The sequence below is a fragment of the Calidris pugnax genome, unplaced genomic scaffold (genome assembly GCF_001431845.1).
Source record: "Calidris pugnax isolate Ruff unplaced genomic scaffold, ASM143184v1 scaffold65, whole genome shotgun sequence".
In the NCBI taxonomy this organism is placed as follows: domain Eukaryota; kingdom Metazoa; phylum Chordata; class Aves; order Charadriiformes; family Scolopacidae; genus Calidris; species Calidris pugnax.
The window spans coordinates 93,284-116,298 of record NW_015090785.1 but is presented as its reverse complement, the minus strand read 5'-3'; the positions used below and the strand labels follow the sequence as shown (position 1 = coordinate 116,298).

The following is a 23,015-nucleotide window of genomic DNA, read 5'->3' as shown; positions in this document are numbered from 1 at the left end:
ACCTTGCAGCACAGCTCTTTGTTCTCCACCAGGCAGGCAGGATGGAGCACAAGGCTCCTCTGCGTGGAGCGTAGGACCTCAGACCACAAGAGCTCTCTGAGCTTGGTATGCTGGAAAAAAGGAGCCTGTGAGGAGGAGGAAAAGGGTAACAGCATAGAAAATGAAAGAATGAGGTTACTTTTTGTAGATAAGACTCTTCAGCTTAGCAAAGACATGGAGGTATGATAGGGGGCTGTGAAACGCTTAGAGATGACAAATGAGGAGTGAATACACCCTATTTCTTACTCTAGAATGTTTATGGTTTACCTGTTGAAGAGACTTAAATCCAGTGAAGTACTTTTCCCCAGAAAATGTAACTAAATGTGGGGCTTATGGGAAAAGCCCGGCAGTGTCACTTAGCTCAAAAATGGTTGGAGAAGTTTGTGGAAGCTGGTGACCAGCAGTGGCTCCTAAATGTAGGGGCTGGGCTGGGAAACCTTTCAGTGGGTGGATTTTGAGGGGTAAGATCACTCCTTGTCCTGTTGTTAGTGACTGTGAAGTACACAGTATCCCCTTGCCTCGGGGGCTGCATCCTCGCCCCCAGTTCCAGGCTGGGGAGCTTTGGGGTGACCCAGGAGAGCTTCCTATGTAAATATTCAGAGTGTCCAAAGAGACGAGTGTTTCTGTGGCTTGTGGGTGGATTATAGGCTTCAATCTAAAGAAGGTTTTACGAGATGTACGGGGAAGAGGGTTGAAATTTGATGGAGGCCCAAGCTTGAGGAAACTATGTGAAAAATCTAGCCTATGTGCAGCTTGTCTTTCAGCCCCACAGAGCCACAGTCGCATACAATTCTGAATATTTCCAGCCGTGCGTGTGCAGGGGGCTGTCTGCCTGCCTGCACCACGCTGGAGGCTGTTTGACCTTGTAGTTTCACACTCAGCACACCTTAATAGCTGACTCCTCCATTATTTCTCCTGTTGGAGCCCGGCCTCATGCACAGCACGTTTGTGCTCCCACACACACAGCCCAGAGCGGCCGCCCTCGCCCTGAGCATCCCTCCTCCTGCCCGGGGTGCTGTGCCCCAGCAACCTTCCCGACATGGAAATTTCAATCCTAAACAATAGAGGAGCTGCCCAGGCAAACGGCTCGGGTGTCAGCTGCCTGCCATTGCCTGGCATTTAATATCCCAGGGTCTGCAAGGCTGTTGTGTGGCGCCTGGAATGGCTTTCCCAGCAGGTGTGTGCCACTTGCTCCTGCTCCTTCCTTGCTATTTTTCCTCCAGGCAGAAGGGAATACCGCAGCCGGCCCGGGCGCTCCGGCGTGGGGATGCTGCTCCTCTTGCTGCAGTGTACACACAGGCTTTGTTTAATAAGACCCCACAGGTCTTCTTTGGCCCCACACCCGAGTGACTCTTGCCTGTGCAAAATTGTTCTATGAACTTGAATTCAGGGATGTCTTAAGGTTTGGACCGATCTGTTTCCAAGGGACTTTGGGAAGATAACTCAGAGCTCATCATTTTATTTAGTAGGAGTGACTGGAGGTAGCTCCTCCCCATCCCTCTCACTAGCAGAGCCATGTTCCAAAATGTTTCTTCATGCAACAGCAACTCTCTTTTGCAGGAAGAAGTTCTTGTTTCTCAAAGAGCCTTTTTTTTTTTTTTTACCCGAGTGACTCTTGCCTGTGCAAAATTGTTCTATGAACTTGAATTCAGGGATGTCTTAAGGTTTGGACCGATCTGTTTCCAAGGGACTTTGGGAAGATAACTCAGAGCTCATCATTTTATTTAGTAGGAGTGACTGGAGGTAGCTCCTCCCCATCCCTCTCACTAGCAGAGCCATGTTCCAAAATGTTTCTTCATGCAACAGCAACTCTCTTTTGCAGGAAGAAGTTTTTGTTTCTCAAAGAGCCTTTTTTTTTTTTTTTCTTAATTTCTTAACAAAAGAAACAATGTGTCTTGATTTATATCCCAGTCTAAAACCAGTTTAAGGTAGGCCATCTTTTGCTATTACCCAAAGACAGCTATTGTAGAGATTAGGTCACATCCTGTATAGGTATACCTGCTTTCACTGGTGCTCATGGTGTGTTTATTCTATCAACTAATCTCATCTCAGGAGACTTCAAAGGCATTTGCATCGGTGCCTTGAGTAGTTAATTAAGCTGAAGAAGATGGAAATTAGTAAAGGAATTATCAGGTGAAGAACTTGCTGAAGGGGAGGTAGCAATACATTGTGTTGAAAGAAGAGCTCCTGGGCTGGAGGGAGGTCCCAGTTGTGATTCTCAAAGACAGGCCTAGAGCCCAGCCTGGTCAACAGCCCCATTAAAGACCGATAAGAAATGCCTTCCTGAGGTTAATTGATGACACTGCTGGGAAAAGTTGTCACTATTGAAGAGGATAGTGGATAACCACGATGACCAAAATAATAGAAACAGGGTGAGATTCAGTATTCCAAAGTGAGACATACAGCTGGGGACTAATTGGTTGGAAATAGCAAAGGGGAGTGTTGGGGAAGTACCAGTTGATGTCAGAAAGTCTGTGAAATGCTAATGTGATGCATTTCTAACAAAGGTAAGTGCAGTCCTTGCAGTATTCACAGTGTTATTTCCAGTGAAGAAAATGAGATGTTCTTTGTAGTTCTGACCACCCACAGTTAAGAAAATTTAATGCCAACCTGAAGAGGTGAAGAGAAGCATTAATGGAACAATCAGAGGACTGGAGAGTCTGTCAGGTGTGAAGAGGGGAAAGTACCTTTTCTTGTGCAGCAAGGCAGCATGGATGCTGAGAGAATATGGGACTTTGTGTATAAATATCTCAGAAACTGAACACCAGGAAACAAAACCAACTGTTTAAACTATAGGACCACATTGGCAAAGACCAAAGAATGAACTTAGAACAGAAATTAAGAAAATCCACCCATCTGAGGAGATGTTCTGGACGAGCCTTTTGGTATGAGCAGGGAGGGAAAAAGTTCTAAGTGCTCTTGTTCTGGGCATTGATCAGGTTTAGGAGAGCACAAAATGGATGGTTGCACAGCGGAGCTGGCTCTTGTCTTGTTGACCCACAACTTCTCTTCAAGCCCAATGTTCTCACCATCCCCTGGGTGCAGAGGAGAAATCAGAGAGAGGTATTTGGCTGCCCATTAAATGCAGAGTGTCTCTTTGGAGAGAATCCTAAAATTTTAGGAGTTGTATTGCCTAAAAGCATCATAATTCTTGCATCCTCGCACACTTGTTCACACTGTTCATCCTTTGGCTTTGAGATAGAACTGATTTTTTATTTTCCGTTTGTTTGGGCTTTTTTGCAATCCAGGTCTTGGTTTCTCATGACACCTCTTAGATCACAGCCACCAAACAGGGACAATGTGTAACGTGGGACAGATGCTGTAGAGGAGAGGGATCCAGAATCCACAGGGAGGGACTCTGTTCTCCAGGGTGGGTGGGGGCTGAAGAAGCAGCTACACAAGAGCAGCTGTTTCACAGGAGCTCACCAAAACCGTGAGGAGAGAGGTATCTCCCAAGGAAAATGCCATCCCCATTGCTACGTGCAGGGCCATTTGGAGCCTAAGCCACTTGGTCTCACCAAGGTTATTTCCTTTGGTGGCACCCAGCTAAGGTACGAGCCGGAGCATGTTGCTGCTGTTGTATTGACACCAGCCCTTCAGCACGGGCATGGGGAGTACTTAAGGGAATAATGAGTAATAGCAATTTTATAAATAAAACATCGCCACACTTGCTGAAGTGAGTAAAATAGGCTTGAACGCATTACATTTGGATTTTAATGGTGTAAATCTGTTGCTGAGTTATTCTCTCCTAATAGTAGTTTGGCTGCAAGGACAGCACTAAAACCAACTGGAGAAGCAAATTGGCAGTGGGGTGTGCAGCAGTGTATGAAATGGAACCTAACTCCCAGTGCTGAGAAGCTTCTGCAGCATTTGCACAGGAACAGCACTTCTGTAGGTGCAGAGCACTGCGGCGCTACGTGGCTGCAGTAGAAGTCATTAGGAGATCCTGCAGGGACTACTCAGGGCTTTTTGGAAGCATAAGCAAGATTGAATTTTGCTGTCCCGGGGTGGAGCAGTCTGCTCTTGTATTAAGAACACAAGAGGTAGGGGTGAGCTTGGAGCTGGAAGGTGAGAGCCCTGGGTGCTGCTTCTGCTGCTCCGAGGGAAAGCCAAGGGTCAGTGGTGCCACCTGCCATGGGCTTCCTTCCTCCTGGAGCCCTGCACCCTGATGCCTTTCCCCTCCTCTTATGTCTGACTTCCAGGTGTAGGTAGAGGTTGTAGCCCAGAGTCTTCACCAAATCAACCCATCCAATGCTAAACCTGCCTTTAGGAACACATTTCTTCTTAAAATCTGATTTCAGAATTAATGGCATCATCTGAGCAATGTGTTTTCCTCCCTCATCTCTTCTGACCTGGCACTACTCTTACTCTCTTTGTGCTTAAGACTTTTTATACTGCTGTTTTCTGCTTAAGGCTTTAATAATATTCAGATTGAAAGTAATTCAGTCACCTTTCTCCAGTTCTCATATTTCTTCTAGTATGCCCCTAAATGTGATAGCTTTTGAAGAAAACCAGATCTGCTGCATGCCCAAAGAGCGTTTGCATGCTCTTCCTTCAGTGACCTCTTCATCCCCCCCTGCATCCATTCCCACCCCATCATTATAATAGTTGAAGAAACCCCAGTGAGTTCCAGATGTTGAGTGATCAAATGGAATCAAAGAGCATGGATAAAGTACTTGGTGCTGGCGGGGATCAGGAAGGGGGAACTCGGAACTTTCCATCTTCAGAGAGAAACTGCCGGTCCCTGCCTTGCTGTTCACAGCTTCCCAATTTGAATCCACAGTTGTGAAAAAGCGGAAACTGCGAAAATATGAGCTGCGAACACTGGGAAGCTGTGAAGCGGGGGAATGGGTGGGGATTTACAATCTCTCTCGGATGCAAAGGTTATAGATTCTGGTTGAAAACTTAATTCTCTGGTAAGTAACTTTTTGTCACTACAACAGCAAGAGAGACAGCGGCCAAGGTTGCGGAATTGTCTCGGTTGTAAAAACTTTTCATTTCTTTGCTCATAACTTCCTGGCATTTTTTTATTTGATGTAGAAGTTTTTCAGACCTGGCCTCTGCCAAAAGGCAAATTTCATTTGAGCAGAGCCAGTTGTCTTGTTTCTGAGCCTGGAAGTGAGAGGCAATAATAATAATAATTTTAAAAAAACAAAACAACAGATTCCCAATTCTTTTTTTTTTTCCTTTTGAATGCTTTTGCAGCAAGAGTGTGAAAGGTGAAGTTTCATGTGGGAACAGCCTTGGCTGAGGAGCTGTGCCTTTCACTGGAAAATGGAGTTTGATTTGACTGAATTACTGGTGTTAGAAAATCACCTGCTGGGCTCTGCAGTGTCACAAAGCCTTTAGCCAGCAGCAGTGAGCCAGGACTCACCTCTTCCCTGGCTCTTTGAGAAAAGTTTTTGAAAGAGGGGAAGCCCTGTCGTGGATTTAGCAGGTGACTCGCAGGGAGGTGTCTCTGGCTGGTTAGTGCACCTCCACTGTAAAATCTCTGAGGCTGGCAGAAGCTGAGAACATCCAGGCTTTTTCAGCATGGATCCAGAAAATACGTAGCTGCTTTCTTGTGACTCGGAGCAGAAACAGATGCATCATTTTGGAGGGAAGCTTTGGCCCCGTGTAGAGCCACCTCGGGTGTTTCCATGCCTGCTCCCAGGGATGGGAGCACAGTGGTGACTCCTGCAGCAAGTGAGGGCTTTAGAGCTCCAGCACAGGCTCCTCATGAGCCCTTTCCACCATCCCTGCCATTCCCAAGCCTAAGGAAACCACGTGGTGTTGACAGAGCTCGGGGGCCTTGGGGATGTGTCCGGGATGTGACCTGGTTGGAGCTGCCTCCACACAGTCGTACTCTGCCTGAGCTAATCACTCTAATTGTCCTTTGGGAGCCAGGGCAGACCCAGCAGTGGTGGACCAAGTGAGAGTTAATAAATGGAGCCACTGGGGGGTTATTTTTAGCTTCTTACAGAAATAGTGGGACAGCTGTGTTATTAGAGGTTTCCCACCCACCGTGGCTGCAGATAATCGGGTGCCTACCCTAGAATAAATAATTGCTTCTGCCTGAAATCAAGGACAGATGCCTGAACTGTGGTTCAGCAATTTGTTTAATCTTGAGGGCCCTGCGCATCCTTAATCTACGACACATGCCTAAACAGGTTAAAAGCTTGGGTATTAGCAGGCAGGAAGTGTTGAGGAGAGGATGCAGTGTTAATTGGAGATACCTGTGCTAGGTATCCGAGTGGTGCAGTCTGGGGTCGTGCCGAGGACCAGGGCAGTTGGCACAGGCTCCTGCCCATCCCTCTGCACAAACCCCGCTTCTTAGTGCCTTCTAATGCTGCAAAATGGGCATTTAAATTCCCTGCCAGGTCAGCCATTCATCACAAATGCATTTAGACTTAATTGCTAATTAATTTTCCCTTGATAATGCATATACGCTTTTTTTTCCCCCTCAGTGTGTGAAATCTAGAAGAACTTTCTGAGAACCAGCCACAAACAAGTTGACTGTAATTGGTGTTCTCTCACTTGGGTGAGAAGTAACAGTTCATCAACTCTTAATTAGCTTGGACTTTTTTGAGAGCAGTTTCCAACTTTTTGACAGGGAGATATACATCTTGTTTCTCCTGTAGCAATACAAAGAAAGTCATTTTGCCTTGAATTGACAAATTGGGCTGTGTTTGTTGGTGTTTTCTTTCTCCCGATGGTGAGTGCCAAGCTGCATGTCGTACCTGGATTGCTGAGCAATTTATTCGCCGAGTGCTGCTTGTCACAGAGAAAAGAGCACTGATTATACAAGAAAGAGAGTTTGGGTTCAGTTTAATTAAATTGTGAATGGGTAACCAGCAGTGCTTGGAGTGATATGTGAAGATATGGAGCATCTTTCAGATATCTCATCAGCATCACTTTGTATTTTGTGTCTGTTGTAGGTTCAATGCCGTTCTGTTCGTTGTACAAGTAGGAAGGCTGTGGCGACAGAAAAATGGAGCCACCTCGGATTAGTCAAAAAATGTCCTTCCAGGACAAAATCAATTTGTTAAAATACAAGAATTTTCAGTATTAGCAGCTTGTGGTGCAGATGCAGAAGGTGCTTTCGCTTGCTCAATCCGCTTGTTGAGTGTTAGCTTCGTTCAAATCTGAGAAGCCAAGGAGAGATTATTAATGTAGGAAAGCTCGTATGGCCCTTCCAGTCCGTGAATATAAACAAGACCCATGGAAATGAGTTTTATTAGTTCTAAAATTCTAGAGGTCTTTAATTGTAGTCAGTGCCATTCCCTCAAAAAATACTTTAATATAACTTTGTACATGCAATATGCATTTATCAGAAGTTTTTCTTCCTTTTCTTATATGCCTAGCACGGTGAAGTTAATTTATATACCTAAATACATGCTGTTTGACTTTAATTGAATAGCGGTTTCCCTCCAACTAGAGCTTATCATACATCTCCGAAAAAATAATAGTAATTTAGATTTAAAGAATAGCATAATCAGGTTTCCTTCAAAAAGGCCTCAAAAAGTACAAATGTAATTGAAATGAAAACTATTATTTAAATCATTTTTCCTCTCACTGGCTTAAATGATGATTAAAGTTGCTTATGTAAATCGATAAATTGAATCAGGCCAGTCCTGCTATGAGTTCCCCATTGGGTCTGTGGTGATGACAGCTCGTCAGAGTAAAGCTGCGTCGTCTTCAAGTAAACATTCTGCCCCAAAGAAGAGCTCTTGCCTGCAGGGACCTTGTCTTAGACAGCTGTGTGGTGTGCTTCAGACATGTGTGTTGTACTGGGGTCCTCCTGGCTTCCTCAGGTTATCAGGGCCCCAGCCAGGAATGGCAGCCTTCCAAGGAAGAAGAAAATGGCGGGGGGAGGGGAAGTTTTGTCTTCTCCAAAAAAGCCCTCACTTTTGTGTGACAGTAAGAGCAGGCGATGCTGGAGAAATTCCAACCTTTGACGTGATGAAATGTAAGACTTCAGGTTATCTTCTAGATGAAAGCTTTATCTTACTTCATTCTGGTGTGGATGCTAATACTGACAGATGAGTCTGACTCCAGCAGCAGTCGCCACAGGATGGACCTCCGGTGCCTGAGCAGCATCCAGGCATCCTTGTGTGTTTACAGCATTTTCTAGTGTCAGCTTCTGTGTCAGAAGCGGCTGGTTCTTGATTTGGGGCTGAGTGTCTCCTAAGGTGTTGGCTGACAATTTTGGCAAGTTATGGTATATGTCATCAATGCCAGTTGATGCGTTCTGTAAAGAGCCTATGAGTAGCACTATGGCACCTTACACGCTCAGAGGAGAGCCTCAGTTTTGGTTCCAGGTGAGGCTGCCAGAAGAGGCAGAGAGGGCCCAGACCATGGTGCTCTGACAGTAGGCACTTGGGGGGTTCCTCCTTCGATCTTCTCAGCTAAGGCTCAGGATCGAGAGTGTGGTTAAAGTCAGTGGGAGGAAAAGCTCTGTTAGGGCCTGTTGCATTCCTGCTTGTCCAACTGATGCATCACCCTCTCCTTTTTTCTTCTCTCTTCAGGTTATTTCCAGGATTTGTTGAACAAGTCAGAAAAGGCCCTTTATGATGCTTTTCCAAGCATGTACGGAGAACTGTACACTCAAAACATGAAGGTCTTCAAGGACTTGTACAGCGAGCTACGCCGCTATTACCGGGGCTCCAACATCAACTTGGAAGAGGCGCTCAATGAGTTCTGGACACGCTTGCTGGAGCGGCTCTTCAAGCTGCTGAATCCCCAGTACCATATCACAGATGAGTACCTGGACTGCATGGTGAAACACGCGGAGCAGCACAAACCTTTCGGGGAAGTTCCCAGGGACCTGAAGGTGAAGGCGACCCGAGCCTTCATCGCAGCACGCTCCTACGCACAGGGCTTTCTTGTGGGCAGCGATGTGGTCAAAAAGGTGTCTCAGGTATGTTGAGGTTCTTTCTTCTCCTCTATCCTCAGATTGGCTGGACCTAGTCGCCTACTGCTGTTGGGGAGTGGGGCTTTATTTCCCTTTATGTTTTCATTATCTGGACCTAGTCGCCTACTGCTGTTGGGGAGAGGGGGCTTTATTTCGCTTTATGTTTTCATTACGAAGAAAGCAGGTGTTTTTTTCAGTTTTATAAAACAAACTGCTTGAGGGTCACCCATCAGTGGAAGGGAGCAGCAAGCCTGGACCTTCTACAGGCAGTGACAGTGTAGGAGAAGGGAGGTATAACTCACCACAAATGAGTCTTTACCTCGTCTTAACCTCTGCAGCAGAGTGTCAAGGAGATGTCAGTCACCCAGGCTGTAAAGCTGTCCTGGTGCTTGCCGAGATCGCTCACACTTCCCCAGCAGGGAAATGGCACGCCTCTAAATCACGCCGCCTCATTTTCCTCCTTGCTGGTGATAGGATGTAGGGCGTGCAGGGCTGAGCTCACCAGTGTGCTGGGGATACAGGCAGAGAGATGCATTTCAGCCATCAGTGATGGGATTGCTGTGTCTGTTTATGTACCCCTGTGTATTTGTACAGAGAGGGTGAGTTTGTAAAGTGCATTGGGATCTTCAGGGATGAAAGGTGCTATATATATGTAAATTAACACGACTGAATCCAGGATTTCAGGAGGAAGCAAATTGTCTGTATTCTTTACTGCAAGAAGCAGCCTTTCAGAGCCAGAAGAAGGTGATTGTCCTGAAACAAGATATTCAGGCTTTTCACATAGGTAGGGAGGAGAAAATCCGTACTAAAAAAATGGCTTGCATAGTGCATGTGGAGATGGTAATCAGCAGGTATGAGAATCAGGGTGTGATTAAACTGTGGATGTAAAAATAGGGAACCCAAATTAATTTCCTTGGAAGGTAATGTGTGGTAATGCGTAGCAGAGGACGGTACAGTTTGATGCAGCAAATCCAGACTTTGATCTCAGGGAGAAACATTAATGTGGTAACAGTGACAAATGCTTTAATTTATCAATGTGGGACTATAAAACTGTTGAGCTACCCAAAAGCCTTTGTACATCTCATTAACATCACACTCTCCTGACACTTAAGAGAGATAAAAGAGGAGAATGGTGTCATTTCAGGGGGACCAAAGTGAAATATTTTTCATAGATTCTCCGACTGGTAGAGATTTCCAGCTTGATGTGCATGATGCTGCCTGTAGCCAATTGTGGTGGGTCTAGCAGAGCAGCTACAGTCATGGTATCAGCAGAAGGAAGGACTGAGGTGCCAACATGCAGCATCTCTTTCCCCCACCTTTGTGTAGGCTTCTGACCCATTGGATTTTGATTCCAGTCACCCCTTTCTGAATTCAAATGGGATGCAGGGTACAGATTTGGTCACCGATCCTCCTCTTCCCTCTGCCTCCCCCCAGCCCGTTTCTCCAAGATGGAGGGTCTTCCAGAAGAGTCCTGACCACCCCTCTCTCCCACATGAGCCCTCCCTGGGGTTGCAGTTAGAATCATAGAATGGTTAGAGTTGGAAGGGACCTTAAAGATCATCTAGTTCCAACCCACCCTTCCATTGGCAGGGACACCTCCCACCAGACCAGGTTGCTCAAAGCCCCATCCAGCCTGGCCTTGAACCCCTCCAGGGATGGGGCAGCCAACAGCTTCTCCGGGCAACCTGTTCCAGTGCCTCACCACCCTCACAGTGAAGAATTTCTTTCTGGTATCTAATCTAAAACTGTTGATAATCTAAAGCTGTTGACCCGGCGTGTTGCTGTTGTAGCACAATCTGCATGAACTGAGTGGGGAAACCTCAGCTAAGCCTCCCCGAGAGCTGATTTAGGAACAAAGGGCAAAACCAGCCCATTTCCCCTGTCTTCTGGACTGGGTTTAGTACTTTAGACAAGAGGGGGTGAGAATGCTGAGGTGGGAAATCCATTTTATGGATGCCCTGGTAGCCTTTGGCCGTGCCTAAAATAAAAGGCCTGGTTTACCTGCTTTTCTTTGCCAGATGTGGATTTACACGAGTGCCCAGCGGATGTGAAGCTCGATCCGCAGCTGGTGCGTTGCTTTCAGTCGTGTTTCATGTTGCTTTGTACTTGACGGCGTTAGGAGAAAGTGCATGAGACTTTTATTAAGATCAGAGACTGGGATACAGCTTTGCTGTCAGCTGGTAGCAGTGGTCTATAACTCTTCGAGCTGAAATTTTGTAGGGAGTGTTTTGGTCAGGAAGTCTGAGAGAGCCTGTTTAAATGAACACTTAGAAATAAATTACCTAGCTTTGGGCTTCTGTAAAATTAGATTACATCGGGTTTATTTATTTGCAAATCCCAGAAAATCTACTGATTTCTGTCAAAGTCCTCCTGGTTTTGGCTGCTCAGACGTTTCCAGTTCAATGTTTGTCCCCTGTATCCTATCACTGTTACAGGTCCTTGCTCAGAGTCCGAATTACTGGGCGTTCTAGGGAAATACTGGTGCTTTTTGCCAGGTTTTCTGGCAGTCCTAAAGTGGGGAAGAGCCTGCCCCAGCTCTAAAGGCAGGGGTTTCCTGAGAGTTCCTTAACCTCTCCTGTGCCCACAGGACGTTTATTCCCCAGCCTCTGGCTGTGGGATCTCATAGGAAGCCATGGCTCGGGGCATCCTTGGCTGGTGGCCGCTGGTGGCACAGGGACAACGGGAGCAGGCGCTCTGGGTCCTGCCAGGGATAGCTTGAGGGCAGCTGGGGAGAAAAATAGCAGCACCGTTTTTCATCTTTACTGCCCTCCTAGCTTTCAAGGCAAAGTCACCCGGACAGACTGCAGGCTCTGACACCAAGATCTAAAGCTTTTAATGCTGCCGTTCCTGCCACCAGCCTGGCCTCCAGGCTGAGGGGGCGGAAGCGCTGCCATCTGCACAGCGGCTGTGGGGGGGGACACTGGGGAGACTCGGGGGACAGGGACAAATGCATGGCTGGTGTGGCCGGGATGGGGAGGGATGTGCAGGTTTGGCCCCCTGCCCTGGTCCAGGGTCAGGGGTTACTGATGGGGCAGTTGGGGCAGCATCTCTGCGTTCGGGTCGCGTGGTTCTGTAGCTATTCTCTCAGCACAAATTGCAGGTTTTCCCTTAAGTTGCACGATGCCAAGTGCATTTTTCATCATCTGCGTGAAGCAGCAGCTGCCGAAACGGCCGCGGCCACAAAATCAGGAGTGAAGGGCAGAGGCAGATGGGGCTCCTCAGTGATGCCCACCTTCTGCTGCGTGCCAGGGCAGGAGAGAAGAAACATCCCAGGTTTGTTTAGGGTCCTTTTCTTTGCTTGTGGGGTGGGCAGCTGCCCAAAACCAGCATCTGCTGCAACTCCAAGCTTTATGTGGCCTTGTGCTGGGAGACTTGGTGCCTGCCCACTGCTGCTCTGAGATCCACGCTGGGTGCCAGCAGTTGCTGTGTTCAGCCGTGAGAGGAGAAGGTCCCCCCTGGAAATCTGTGGTGTAGGTGCATTGAAACACTGGGAGCAGGGAGGGGAGGCAAAACTGAGACAGTAAAAAATGGCACAGGCTGAGAGATAACCTCCTAGAAAACAAAAGCAGAAAATCCTCAGAGAGATGCAGCATGATAAACAGGAATACCCTGGCTGGTTTTGTTATTTATGACTCACATTGTGGTACTGCTCAGGCATCTTAGCTCATGGCTCTTGCATGAAGCGCCGTGGGGTGACCCTCTGCCCCAGGGCACCCAAAAAGGGCAGTGATGCTGTGCACGGGTCCTTGCTGGCCTCCTGCATCTCAGCACCATGCCAGCACTGATGGACAGGGAGGAGAGCTGTCCCACACACAGCAAAACATGCCCAGGGTCCTTGAATTGCCCACGGAGACCTGGGCAATCTGCAAATCTCGGGTGAGAGTACAGAAAAAAAAAATCCCAAAGAAATAATGTTCCATTTCCAAAGGCAGGGAGAGGTTTTAAAATGAATTTTACTCATCGGTCAGAAAGTGAGTTATGAGGACAATCTTTCCTTTGCTGGATCTTTGTTGCTTCTTGCTCCTGAATGCTAAGTTTCCCCATGGTAATGGGGATTGATGTGAAGCAACACCAGCTACGTCAGCAAGAAACACTTACTTAAATAATCAATTTTAATAGTTGTTTGCATTTCCTCTTCTCAGTAGGTATTCTTAAGGCTGATTCTCATTTGAGTTTGAAACAAAATATGATGATTCTCTTTACTAATTATAAGCTTTTTCCTCTAAATCCTGTATTTTATCTTACCAATGAAATTCATCTATCAGTACATTTTTATTTAAGCAGTACTGTGTCTCTCAATACATTTCAGCCTTATTTTTTAAACTTTTATGTTAGTATAAGGTAAATGGCAGTTTTCCTATTTACCATATGAGTAATTTTTAAACACATGGTGGGTCAAGCTGCATTTGGATGGAAACTGAATTCCAATTAAAAAGGCCCAAAAATAGAAATTTTATAAGTGTTTTTAACAGTTAAATGAATGTGCTGGATACATATGGAAAATAATGTTTATCTAAACATGCTTTACATTTCAAACAAGTCAATAAAATAACACAGACAGTATGGTCAATCCTGGTCCTCATGTCCTGTAGGATTGTAGCTGTCTCTCATACCCTGCTTTTTTCCACACCTTGGAAGAATGTAGTTGACTTGCTTCTTTCAGCTGCCAGTTGGTCTTTGGATGAACTAGGCATAAAATTGATTTGACTAATAAAATGAAGAGAAGAATATAATCTCTTTTCACACCCTTATGAAACCACTGTGCTAAAACAACCCGAGTGCTATGAAGTCCTGTCCCATGTGCTTGGTGACACATCTCTGTCCTTTCAGTGGCTTATCTTTATCCAGAGCATCAGCAGCAAGTATATACAACCATAAATAACATTTTATTTCATTTAAAGGATTTAACTTTTATAATGAAATCAGGCATTTATCTAAATTGGCCTCCTCTTGATCCTGAAAACCTAATATTCATGTTTGTAAATAGATGTTATAAGAACGTTGTTCCGTGGCATTGGCAAGTGGCAATATCCTCATATCACCACGTTTGTTTCCTTTCACTGGCTGTTATCCCACCCCTCACTTTGGAGCTGTTGAGTTGTTGCACACCAGAGATGTGTGTTCTCCTGTTCTGCCAATGACTCCATGGCAGGATGCTGTTGTGCAGAGACTAGCTTTGCCCCAGGGAGCCACAAGGTGCCACAGTAAATTCCCTCTCCATGTGGGAGAAGCTTTCACCTGGGACCTGCTCCCACCAAGGAGCAGTGTTTTCCTTCAGGGAGATCATCTGTTTTCCCAGATGGGATTTAATAAGCCTCCCTGTTCCTGTAGCCAGCTCTGCAGGTCTTGGTGAGACGCTGTTCGTCCAGGAGTTCAGCCTCGGCTCTGGCCTCCCCTTTAAAAAAATGAGGGGAGGTAAAAATGAGTCCTGTGGGATCTCCGTGTGGGACACAAGCAGTGGGAGCTGTGGGTCCCACAGGTGCTGGCATCACCAGCAGGGATGGAGGAGATGTAGGGATGGCGTCACCAGCGGGGATGGCGGAGACGTAGGGATGGCGTCACCAGCGGGGATGGCGGAGACGTAGGGATGGCGTCACCAGCGGGGATGGCGGAGACGTAGGGATGGCGTCACCAGCGGGGATGGCGGAGACGTAGGGATGGCGTCACCAGCGGGGATGGCGGAGACGTAGGGATGGCGTCACCAGCGGGGATGGCGGAGACGTAGGGATGGCGTCACCAGCGGGGATGGCGGAGACGTAGGGATGGCGTCACCAGCGGGGATGGCGGAGACGTAGGGATGGCGTCACCAGCGGGGATGGCGGAGACGTAGGGATGGCGTCACCAGCGGGGATGGAGGTGGGATGCAGCTCGCCCTAGCCAGGTAGAGACAACAACTGCTGGAATGTGCTGGGGGGGCTCTTTTTTTTTCTTTTTTTTCCCCTGCCATCAATGTAAATCAGCGATGGAGCTTTCTGAAAATGAGCTGCCCAGTGCTAGAAGTTTGTGCTGCTCCAGACCCAGCAGCAATTCGTAGGCTGGAAAACACCACAAGCAGGTCAGGCTGTATTGAGGAGGAGGGCTGAAATCCCAGGAGCTGGGAAGCCTGGTGGTATGTCAGACACCTTTGCCTGCGAACACTGTCTTAGACTATGGACTGAAACAAGCTCTTGCACCTTCAGGGAGTAGTTTCTGCAGCAGCTCCTGCACTCGCTCCCTCCTCCTTGTCCCCAGCCTCTGGCACAGCCACCGAGACCGGCCCACCACCGGTCCTGTGGGTGCAGAGGGTTTCCAGCACCCCATGTGTAAAGCTAGGAAGGGAGTTTAGCAATAAAGTTGGAATTTGTTTGGACAGATTCAAATTGAGCTGGAAGGGGAGCACGCGGTGTTGAACACATCCTTATGAATTTCACATATTACTCTCCAGTATTTCCACCCAGCATTATGTTTAAATCACAACCCTTCAGGGATAAAAACCCCTAGGCGTTCTGAATATAATAGAAATAATCCAGGCAAGTAGATGTATGTCTCCCATATTTACCTGGTGGTTAAAAGTCAATCGAATCTAGTTTTCAAAGGACGGAAAATTGTACCAGCTGGAAATAAGTGCGTCAGATGAACAGAGCGTGGTGAATAGGCAGGTGGTGGCTTGCAGTGTTCTCCTCCAGAGGGAGAGGAGCGTGACAGCACTCTCTCCATCCACATGAATCTTCCTCATTTTCATATCTGGAGGCAGTTAGGCACTCGGCAGGGACATGAAGGTGCAGATCCTCCTGGTTCTCTGCAGGTCTGGTGTCCCTCGCAGGAGCCATGGTCACTGCCCTGCGGAGCGTCCTCGCCGCTGGCTGCGGAGGGAGCTGGGGCTGACTCTGCTCCCAGTTTGGCTGGATAACCCTAGCTGCCTTTTTTTATTTTAATGTGTTGTTTTGTTGGTTTTTTTCCTGAGTCTGCAGAACGGCCAGCCGGCTGCTGGGCTGGCAGGGAGGGACCCAGGCAGTCTGTCTGGCCTCAGGCTTAACACCCGCTCGGGTTTGCTGGAGCGCGAAGGGCATGGATTTGGCACCAGGCTCCATCCTCTGTGTCCCTCACCCTCTGCTGAGCCAGGCACAGGGAGGTGAAAGCAAGAGGGTCACCAAACCCTTGGTGGGGTCTTCCTTGCCCTACCCCTGCCACCGGACCCCAGCATGGCCACCCCCCTGGCACATTGTGCCCGTGCCCCCTCCTTTTCTCATCCCTGATGGGGCTTTGGAGCCACGCTCGGGGTGTCTTCAGCGATGGGCTTGGTGAGGCTTAAACCTCGGTGCGCTCCAAGGGCTCATGGCTGTGCAGTTGTGGAAGGAAGATGCAAAATAATGCCTGAAGTGATTATACAATTCATTAGACTTTGAAAGAATCATATTTCTGTCAGCCTCGCAGCTGTTTCTTTTAGAGTTTTATTCTGAAAGATTGGAAGGCTTGGTTCATTTAACACACGTCAAGGTGCTAATTACATCAGGGCTGGCACAAACATGCAGGAGGCAGCTGCTGGCCATGTGGTGGAGAGAGCGGGGTCTGCTCCCCGCGCCGGCTCCCCCGCGCCTCCCCAGGGCTGGGAGCACCTGCAGCTCCCCCTCCTTTCAACCAGGCAAGTTGGTGGCCCGCTGCATGGAGCTGGTGGCCCAGCTCTCCAGCTTGCATGTGTGGTGGTGCGGAGAACAGCACAGCCCAGCTTGGTTTTTGGTCCTACTGTTTGAGGGTCCTTCCAGGGGGAGACACTAAAGATGAAAGTCCCAACATGGAATTGCCACGTTGCGGGTAGCCCCGATCATGGAGCCGGCCAGCTCGTGGCTGAAACATGGGCCTTGTTATAAAAGAGAGGGCAAGGCTGGCTCTCTGAGCCTGTTCCTGGACTTGTCCTTCATCCCGTGGGTGGCTTCGTACAGCTCCTCATCACTAGCCCAGCAGGATCTGCTCCCCTGCCTGGTGTTTTTTTCTAGCTGCTGTTCTTCATACTGACAACTTTATCCCGACTGTACAATTCCACCTGAGGGATCTGGGGTAATCGTTGTGGCTCTGAACATCCATCTGCCTTTCCCAGCGCGCGTGGCCCGATCTCTGAGCTAAAGAGTTGACCTCTTTTTTCTTCAGCACTATCCCAGAATGGGTTTTTCACAGCTGGTGGGAGAAAACTTCCCTTACTTCTATCACCTGCCTTTAAAATACGCATGAGAAGGTAGGTGCGGGTGCTAGGAATGCCTTGGCTGTGGCTGCCTCTGTAGCTCTGTTCGGCCCCAAACCCATGGAGGTCTCCAGCTGTAGGTGCTTCCTGCCTCCAGAACGCTGCCTGTGGGCTTTAAAGCATCCATGGGTTTGGAAACCTGGGTTGCCTGATGTTGCTGGGCTTAACTGGGGCTTCTGGAGGTTGGAATGGCCGTTCAGACAGTAAAAAATATACCTGAGAGTTAGCGCAGGCACTTTTTGACGTGTCTGGAGGTAATTTGTGTTCACCCTTGCTATCCCCGCATCACGCCAAAGCCCCAGCCAGGGGCTACAGGTCCCCGGGCCCAGCTTGGGTCCTCAGAGTCTGCAGCCAGGAAGGGTATGGGAGACCAGCCATGTGTGGCAGGTTCACCAGCCTGGTGAACCACACCACAGAGACCTCCCTGTGGGCCAACCTCATACTCCCTTGGGACAGGGACAGGACCCACAGAACAACATCTCCACCGACAGCTCAGCCTTCTCCCTCCATCAGCCCACCTGCCCGCATCCCCATGACAAGCCAGGGGGGTTGGCAGCACAACCCAGCAGCCGGTGTTTTTCACCCAGGCCTCCTTCTCCATCCCCAAAACTCTCCCCTCTACCTAACCCTGGTTCCCCTGGGAAGCACGGCACAGATGGCTCACAGCAGCCCGGGGGTGAATGCGCAAGGGGAGGGGGGAAAGGAAAAATACCAGCAAGAGCTCAGCTTATTTTATTGGTGTTAAATGCCTTTCAGATGTACTTAAAGGCCCCTGAAGGCCGAGGAGTCCCATCACATTGCAGCTAGGCTGCAGGTTCTCATTTGCTTTTAAGCCAGGCTTCAAAAGGAGAAAGGATTTGGGGTTGGCTTTTTTTTTCCTTTGGCTTCTTGTTGGTTTTGGTTTTTTTTTTGTCCTTTTCCTTGTTTGAAGCCAGTACTTCAAAAGCAGCATCTGCAGCTTGGCTGCAGGTTCTGGGTGCCAAAGGACCTGGCCACCCCCTGATGGGCACAGGAGGAGCAGAGCGGGGCTCACCCCTCGCCGCCTGCTGCTGTGGGAGCAGCTTGGTACCACCACTGCTAAATCAGATTTCCAGATGCCTGTGGCTTCCTGAAGCTCAACCCTTCTCCAGCACTCGGGAAGCTGGGAGGGAAGATCATTGCTTGGTGGAAAAGACCTTGTAACTCCTGGATGTGAGGGCTTGTCCCAGCACTAGTGCCTCCTTGGTCGCTCTTCCCCAGGGCCTTCCTCTCTGCATCCCACACTTGGCTCTTTGGTCTTTCCAGCCACCTTTTCAGGAAATAACTGCCTTGGAGAAAGAAATGCTTTTTGGAATGAGGAGGGCATAGCAGCTTTTAGCTAAAAGAGATAGAGAGCTTGTGAAAACTCAGTAAGATATAAGACTCGTATAATCACTTCCACGGTCCTTTCTGTGCCCTGATATTGCTCAGGGTGTTTTGGAGGCCCTTGAATATTTTCCAGGCAGTAGGGTAACGGTGGAAAACACCTCTCTTCTTTGTGCCTCTCTGTTCTTCTGGGTGTCCTGTCAGATGAGGTCCCAGTTCAGAAGGGTAACAAACCTCCCACTATTGTAGATTCCGAGAGGTCCAGAGTCAGGCTAGGAGGACCTGCACCCCTCTTCTGCACCCCTTGTGACATGCACCAAACCTTACGCTGAAAAGAGGGCTACAGATCAGCGGGGGGTGTTTGGGAAATCAACATATAACCTGGGCGGGTGCTTGAGTGGGAGAAAGAACATCTGATGATGGTGGGTCTGAGCGAGAAGCATCCCATGGCTCTGTAAAACCTGCTTGTGGTGTCTGTGAGCACGTGTATCTCCGCAAAAAGGGGTCATTTGGGTTGAACACGCAAATCACAAATTTGTTTTGTTCTTTAAAGGCACAGAGGAAGGACAAGGAGGCTTTTTCCTCTGTTCTGGAAAAATCTAGCCCCTTTAGAGCAGAGTGCTGCCCTGCTGCCTTGTGTCCTGGAGAGACCAAAGCCCTGGCTGTCCCAAGAACTGTCTGCCCTCAGGTGTCCTCAGTCCCTCAGGTGTCTGTGCCTGTTTTTGCTGAGCACTTTCCCCTTCTACAGGTAGTTTTGCTACCCTTTGTCTTTGCTTCAGAAAGTTTGGAACTGTCCTGAAGTTATGTTTTAGGTAAGATGAAGGATAAGAGCTCTCCTCAAATGTGTCTCAATGCAGGGAGGCAGAGTAGGTGGCTGCTTGTTATCCCTGAGCCTCCTGTGTTTCTGTGATTCTCTGCTTGAAAAGCATGTTAATAAAATACATAGCAGGAGCTTATTTTTTTTGTCAGAAGCCTTTCACACTCAATGTTTTCTAAATTGGCTGGGGGGTGGCAAGAAACCCAGCTAGCGACTAATCCCCCAGCCCATCCTCTTAGCAAACTGCTTGCGAAAGTCATTAATTTTACTCTAATTGATTTAAACATTGCTCAGGAGGAGAAAAAATTAGGGAAACCAGCGCCACACTGAATGCTGAGAATTATGCGTTCTCGATTTTCTGTCCTATTATCTCCACACGTGCCCGTTCTCTGCTGGCTGCTGGGCAAACCTGGGGGCAAGCTCCAGCTCCATCCCAGGAATGATACAGGAGAGTCTGCGAAGGTCTTCTGCTCTGGCAAAGCGCTTGCCTCCAGCAACTCACATCTGGTCAGGTGGCTCCATCAACAACCCCACGGGCACATTGGGCTTTGGAAGGTGGCCATGGAAAAGCAGAGAGCTTGCTGTGAGCCGCAGTCGCGGGGTAATACCTGATGACGACCTCCTTGAAATGTCAGCGCTTATGGTGGAACGGGGCTTTTTATGAGGCAGCCACCTGTTCCCCTTGCATTACCTCATTGCTACTCGAACCAACTACTGGAGCCCCAGCTGCAAAGTGGTTTTAATTAAAATGATTTATTGCTCAATACCAGTTTGTCCCCTCTTTTGGGTATATCTTAGAAGGTATTTTTTCCTTATCAGTTCATCACTGGGCTTACGCTTTAAGGGACTGTACCCACTGGTGTCGCTAGGATCAGAGTAGAGGATGTGGATTTTAACTGAGCAATGACGTAGGAACAATGTATTTTTAAGCTGGGCTTAGCTTTGTTTTGTGTATTTCTTTATACAACTGAATGAGGAGTGCCCTGGCTCCAAGCCACAACTCTCAGTAATAATTTTTTTTCAGATCCCTGGGCAATGGCATCTCCAACGTATTGTGCTTGTTCTCTTGACATCTTAATGCAGTTTCTAGGTCACTGAGCTAAGAAAAGATGATAGGTGCCACTAAAGTTAAAGGAGAACCATGTCTCCTTAAAGGAGAACCAGCCACAGGCTGGGCCAGGTTGATGGTACTTAGAGAAATCAATTATTGTCATGTACTGTCTTCATGCTGTGCCAGATCACTTAAAGATGAGGAAATTGTGTTAGCTTTCACTCCATCTGCAGGAGTTTGCGTGCTCCTACTTCCAGGCCACCTGTGATGAGTAGAGGATGTTGCTTATTGATCTATCAGTTACTACACATCTGTGCGGGGAAGCCAGAGGGGCTCTCCATCAGGTCTTAGCAGGCATCCATTAGCTGTCGGGAAGGGGTGTAGGTCATAATGTCCCAGGTTCTTTGAAAGGCTGAAGGGTGAAAGCAGAAGCACAAGGAAGTGAAGATGGCTCAGTGTGCAGGTGGAGGTCTGTCTTGACTTTGCCAGCCTGGAGAAGCTGCTTCAGTCTCACTATGGGGGTGTAAGGAGCTACCACGGAGGGTTCGTGGTCCCAGGGCTCCAGCCTGAGGAGGTCTTCTCCCCAGTGCCACTGCTGGAGCTGGCTGTGCCCAAGAGGTGAACAGGCAGGAGAGCTGCAGCGCTCTCCTGGTTGTGTTGCCATATCTATACAGGGGAGGGAATCTCAGCCCCTCCTAACTGGGGCTGGGATTCCCTTGTGTGGATACAGCACACACGAAAAAACCCTGGAAGTTTACTTCAGCAAGCTAATCCACAGGGACTAAGACATGTTTGAAGGACTCTCTTCTGCAAGTCTCCCAAAGGGTTGGTGCAGGATCAGGGATGGGAGGGGCTCTGAGAGCCCCAAGCCCTGTGTGGAGCAGAAGTGCACCCAGAAAACTGGGTGGAACGACAAGGAACTGAGCTCTAGCCAAGCAAAACATGCAGAAAATACTCTCCAAAATTCCTCTTCCTGCCCTTTCATCCCCCTGTTCTTGGTTCACCTCTGCAGCCTGTGAAAAAGGAGGGCTGCTGCCAACAGGAGAGGTTTGAGTCGTTCTTTGGGGAAGGGAGGGGAGCCTCTTACACCTGCAAAAAATTAATACTTATCCTTTCTGCCAAGAGATTAAGTTGAACACTTGGCACCTGCCAGATTCAGTGGAGTGAGAGCTGGTGGTGGATGTCTCACCTGCTCGTCCTCAGAGGAGAGGCTCTGGGGCAGGGGACCTCACCTGGATGCTGCAGGGTCCCCATGCCTGGGGCTGTATGGCACTCCACCGTCCTCCAGGAGACAAAGCCACCTTGTGCAAGTGACAGGCTGGTGGTACATGCACAGCTTCTCTCTGACATCTAGAAATGATCCTTGCCGAGGTGCAAAACCAGCTTTTTCCCCCCGGACCCTCAGGAGCTGAACCTGAGCCTCAGGTGCCCCAAGGCAGGTGGCAGCAGCCCACAAGAGCTGCGTGGGCAGGAGGTGGCTGCTCTGTGGGCACCGGTGTGGATGGTGTAGCTGGGGGCATGCGGTGTTGGCAGGCTGACAGACATGGAGGGGTCAGAGGGAGGTGGGTTGCAGGATGGCAGGCAGATGTCTGCATCACGGGAAGCCTTGGCAGCTGCCCGTGCTCGCCAGTCGTGCCGGGGACCAGATGGAGTTGGTGGGCACCAAGGAGCAGGTCCCCGCTGCCACCCCTCTTCTGCAGCTCTGCGTGGTGGCAGGGCAAGGGTGGCCCCACACCATTAGTCTCCAGTGGGTGAGGGGCTGCTGTGCTCAGGTCATAGAATCATAGAATGGTTAGAGTTGGAAGGGACCTTAAAGATGATGGATTTCCAACCCCCCTGCCCTGGGCAGGGACACCTCCCACTAGAGCAGGTTGCTCAAACCCCCATCCAGCCTGGTTTTGTCAGGAAAAGACACGCACAAAAATAAATGCAGAGATCGGGATAAATTCTGGGAGCAGAAATGCTGGTGAAATGCCCACTGGGCCTGTCACGAGCTTCATTTAAATACGGGCTGGCGGTGGTCACCTGGGTAGCTCCTGCAGGGTTGCTGGCTTTACACTGTATTTTAAAGCTAAGCGTGTTGGAGATGCTTTTCTGAGCCAAGATCTGTCACTTGCCTCTCTCCGTGTCCCCCCCCTCCCCGGGCTCTGGCAGGGTACCAAACAGCTTTCTTTTCTAGCTGCTGGTGGCCGTCCTCTCTGCCACTGGATGGCTGTCCCACGCCACCCCGGAGGTGTTCCCCACGCAGGAGATGCTGTGCTCCTGCTTCCCAGCCAAAGCCCTTCAGCTCCCTCTGCTCCAGAAGGCTGCGCAGGGCTCCCAGAGGTTTGTGTGGGTGCAAACCACCGTCTGCTCCCTGCTGCTCACCCGGGCTGGGGAAAATCCCACGTTTCAAGGGAATTTGTGCTGTGTGAGGTGACCCTGCTCCACGGCCACGGCTGGGAAAGCTGGTACAAGCGGTGATGGGGTGCGCCAGTAAAACACAGAGTTGTGTTTGGGACCTGTTTGTCCTCACAGGTTTCATGCTGTGGTTGGAGCTTCACCCCATAATTCACGTCTGCGAATGCTCTGTCTGGGTAAGGAGAGGTGGCAGCTCCTCTCCTGGCTTTCTGTGTAAATGCTCTGGTTTCGGAAGGTCTCCAGCTGCAGCCCGCGT

General features: G+C 49.0%; 1 protein-coding gene across 1 annotated transcript in view; it reads left to right on the top strand.

Moving 5' to 3' along the window:
• GPC1 (glypican 1) overlaps positions 1-23,015 on the top strand; it is a 265,931-nt gene that overhangs the window by 229,670 nt on the left and 13,246 nt on the right. Inside the window, exon 3 of the mRNA XM_014966277.1 lies at positions 8,547-8,938. Within this exon, the coding sequence (XP_014821763.1) occupies positions 8,547-8,938 (392 nt within the window). The remainder of the gene's footprint in view (positions 1-8,546; positions 8,939-23,015) is intronic.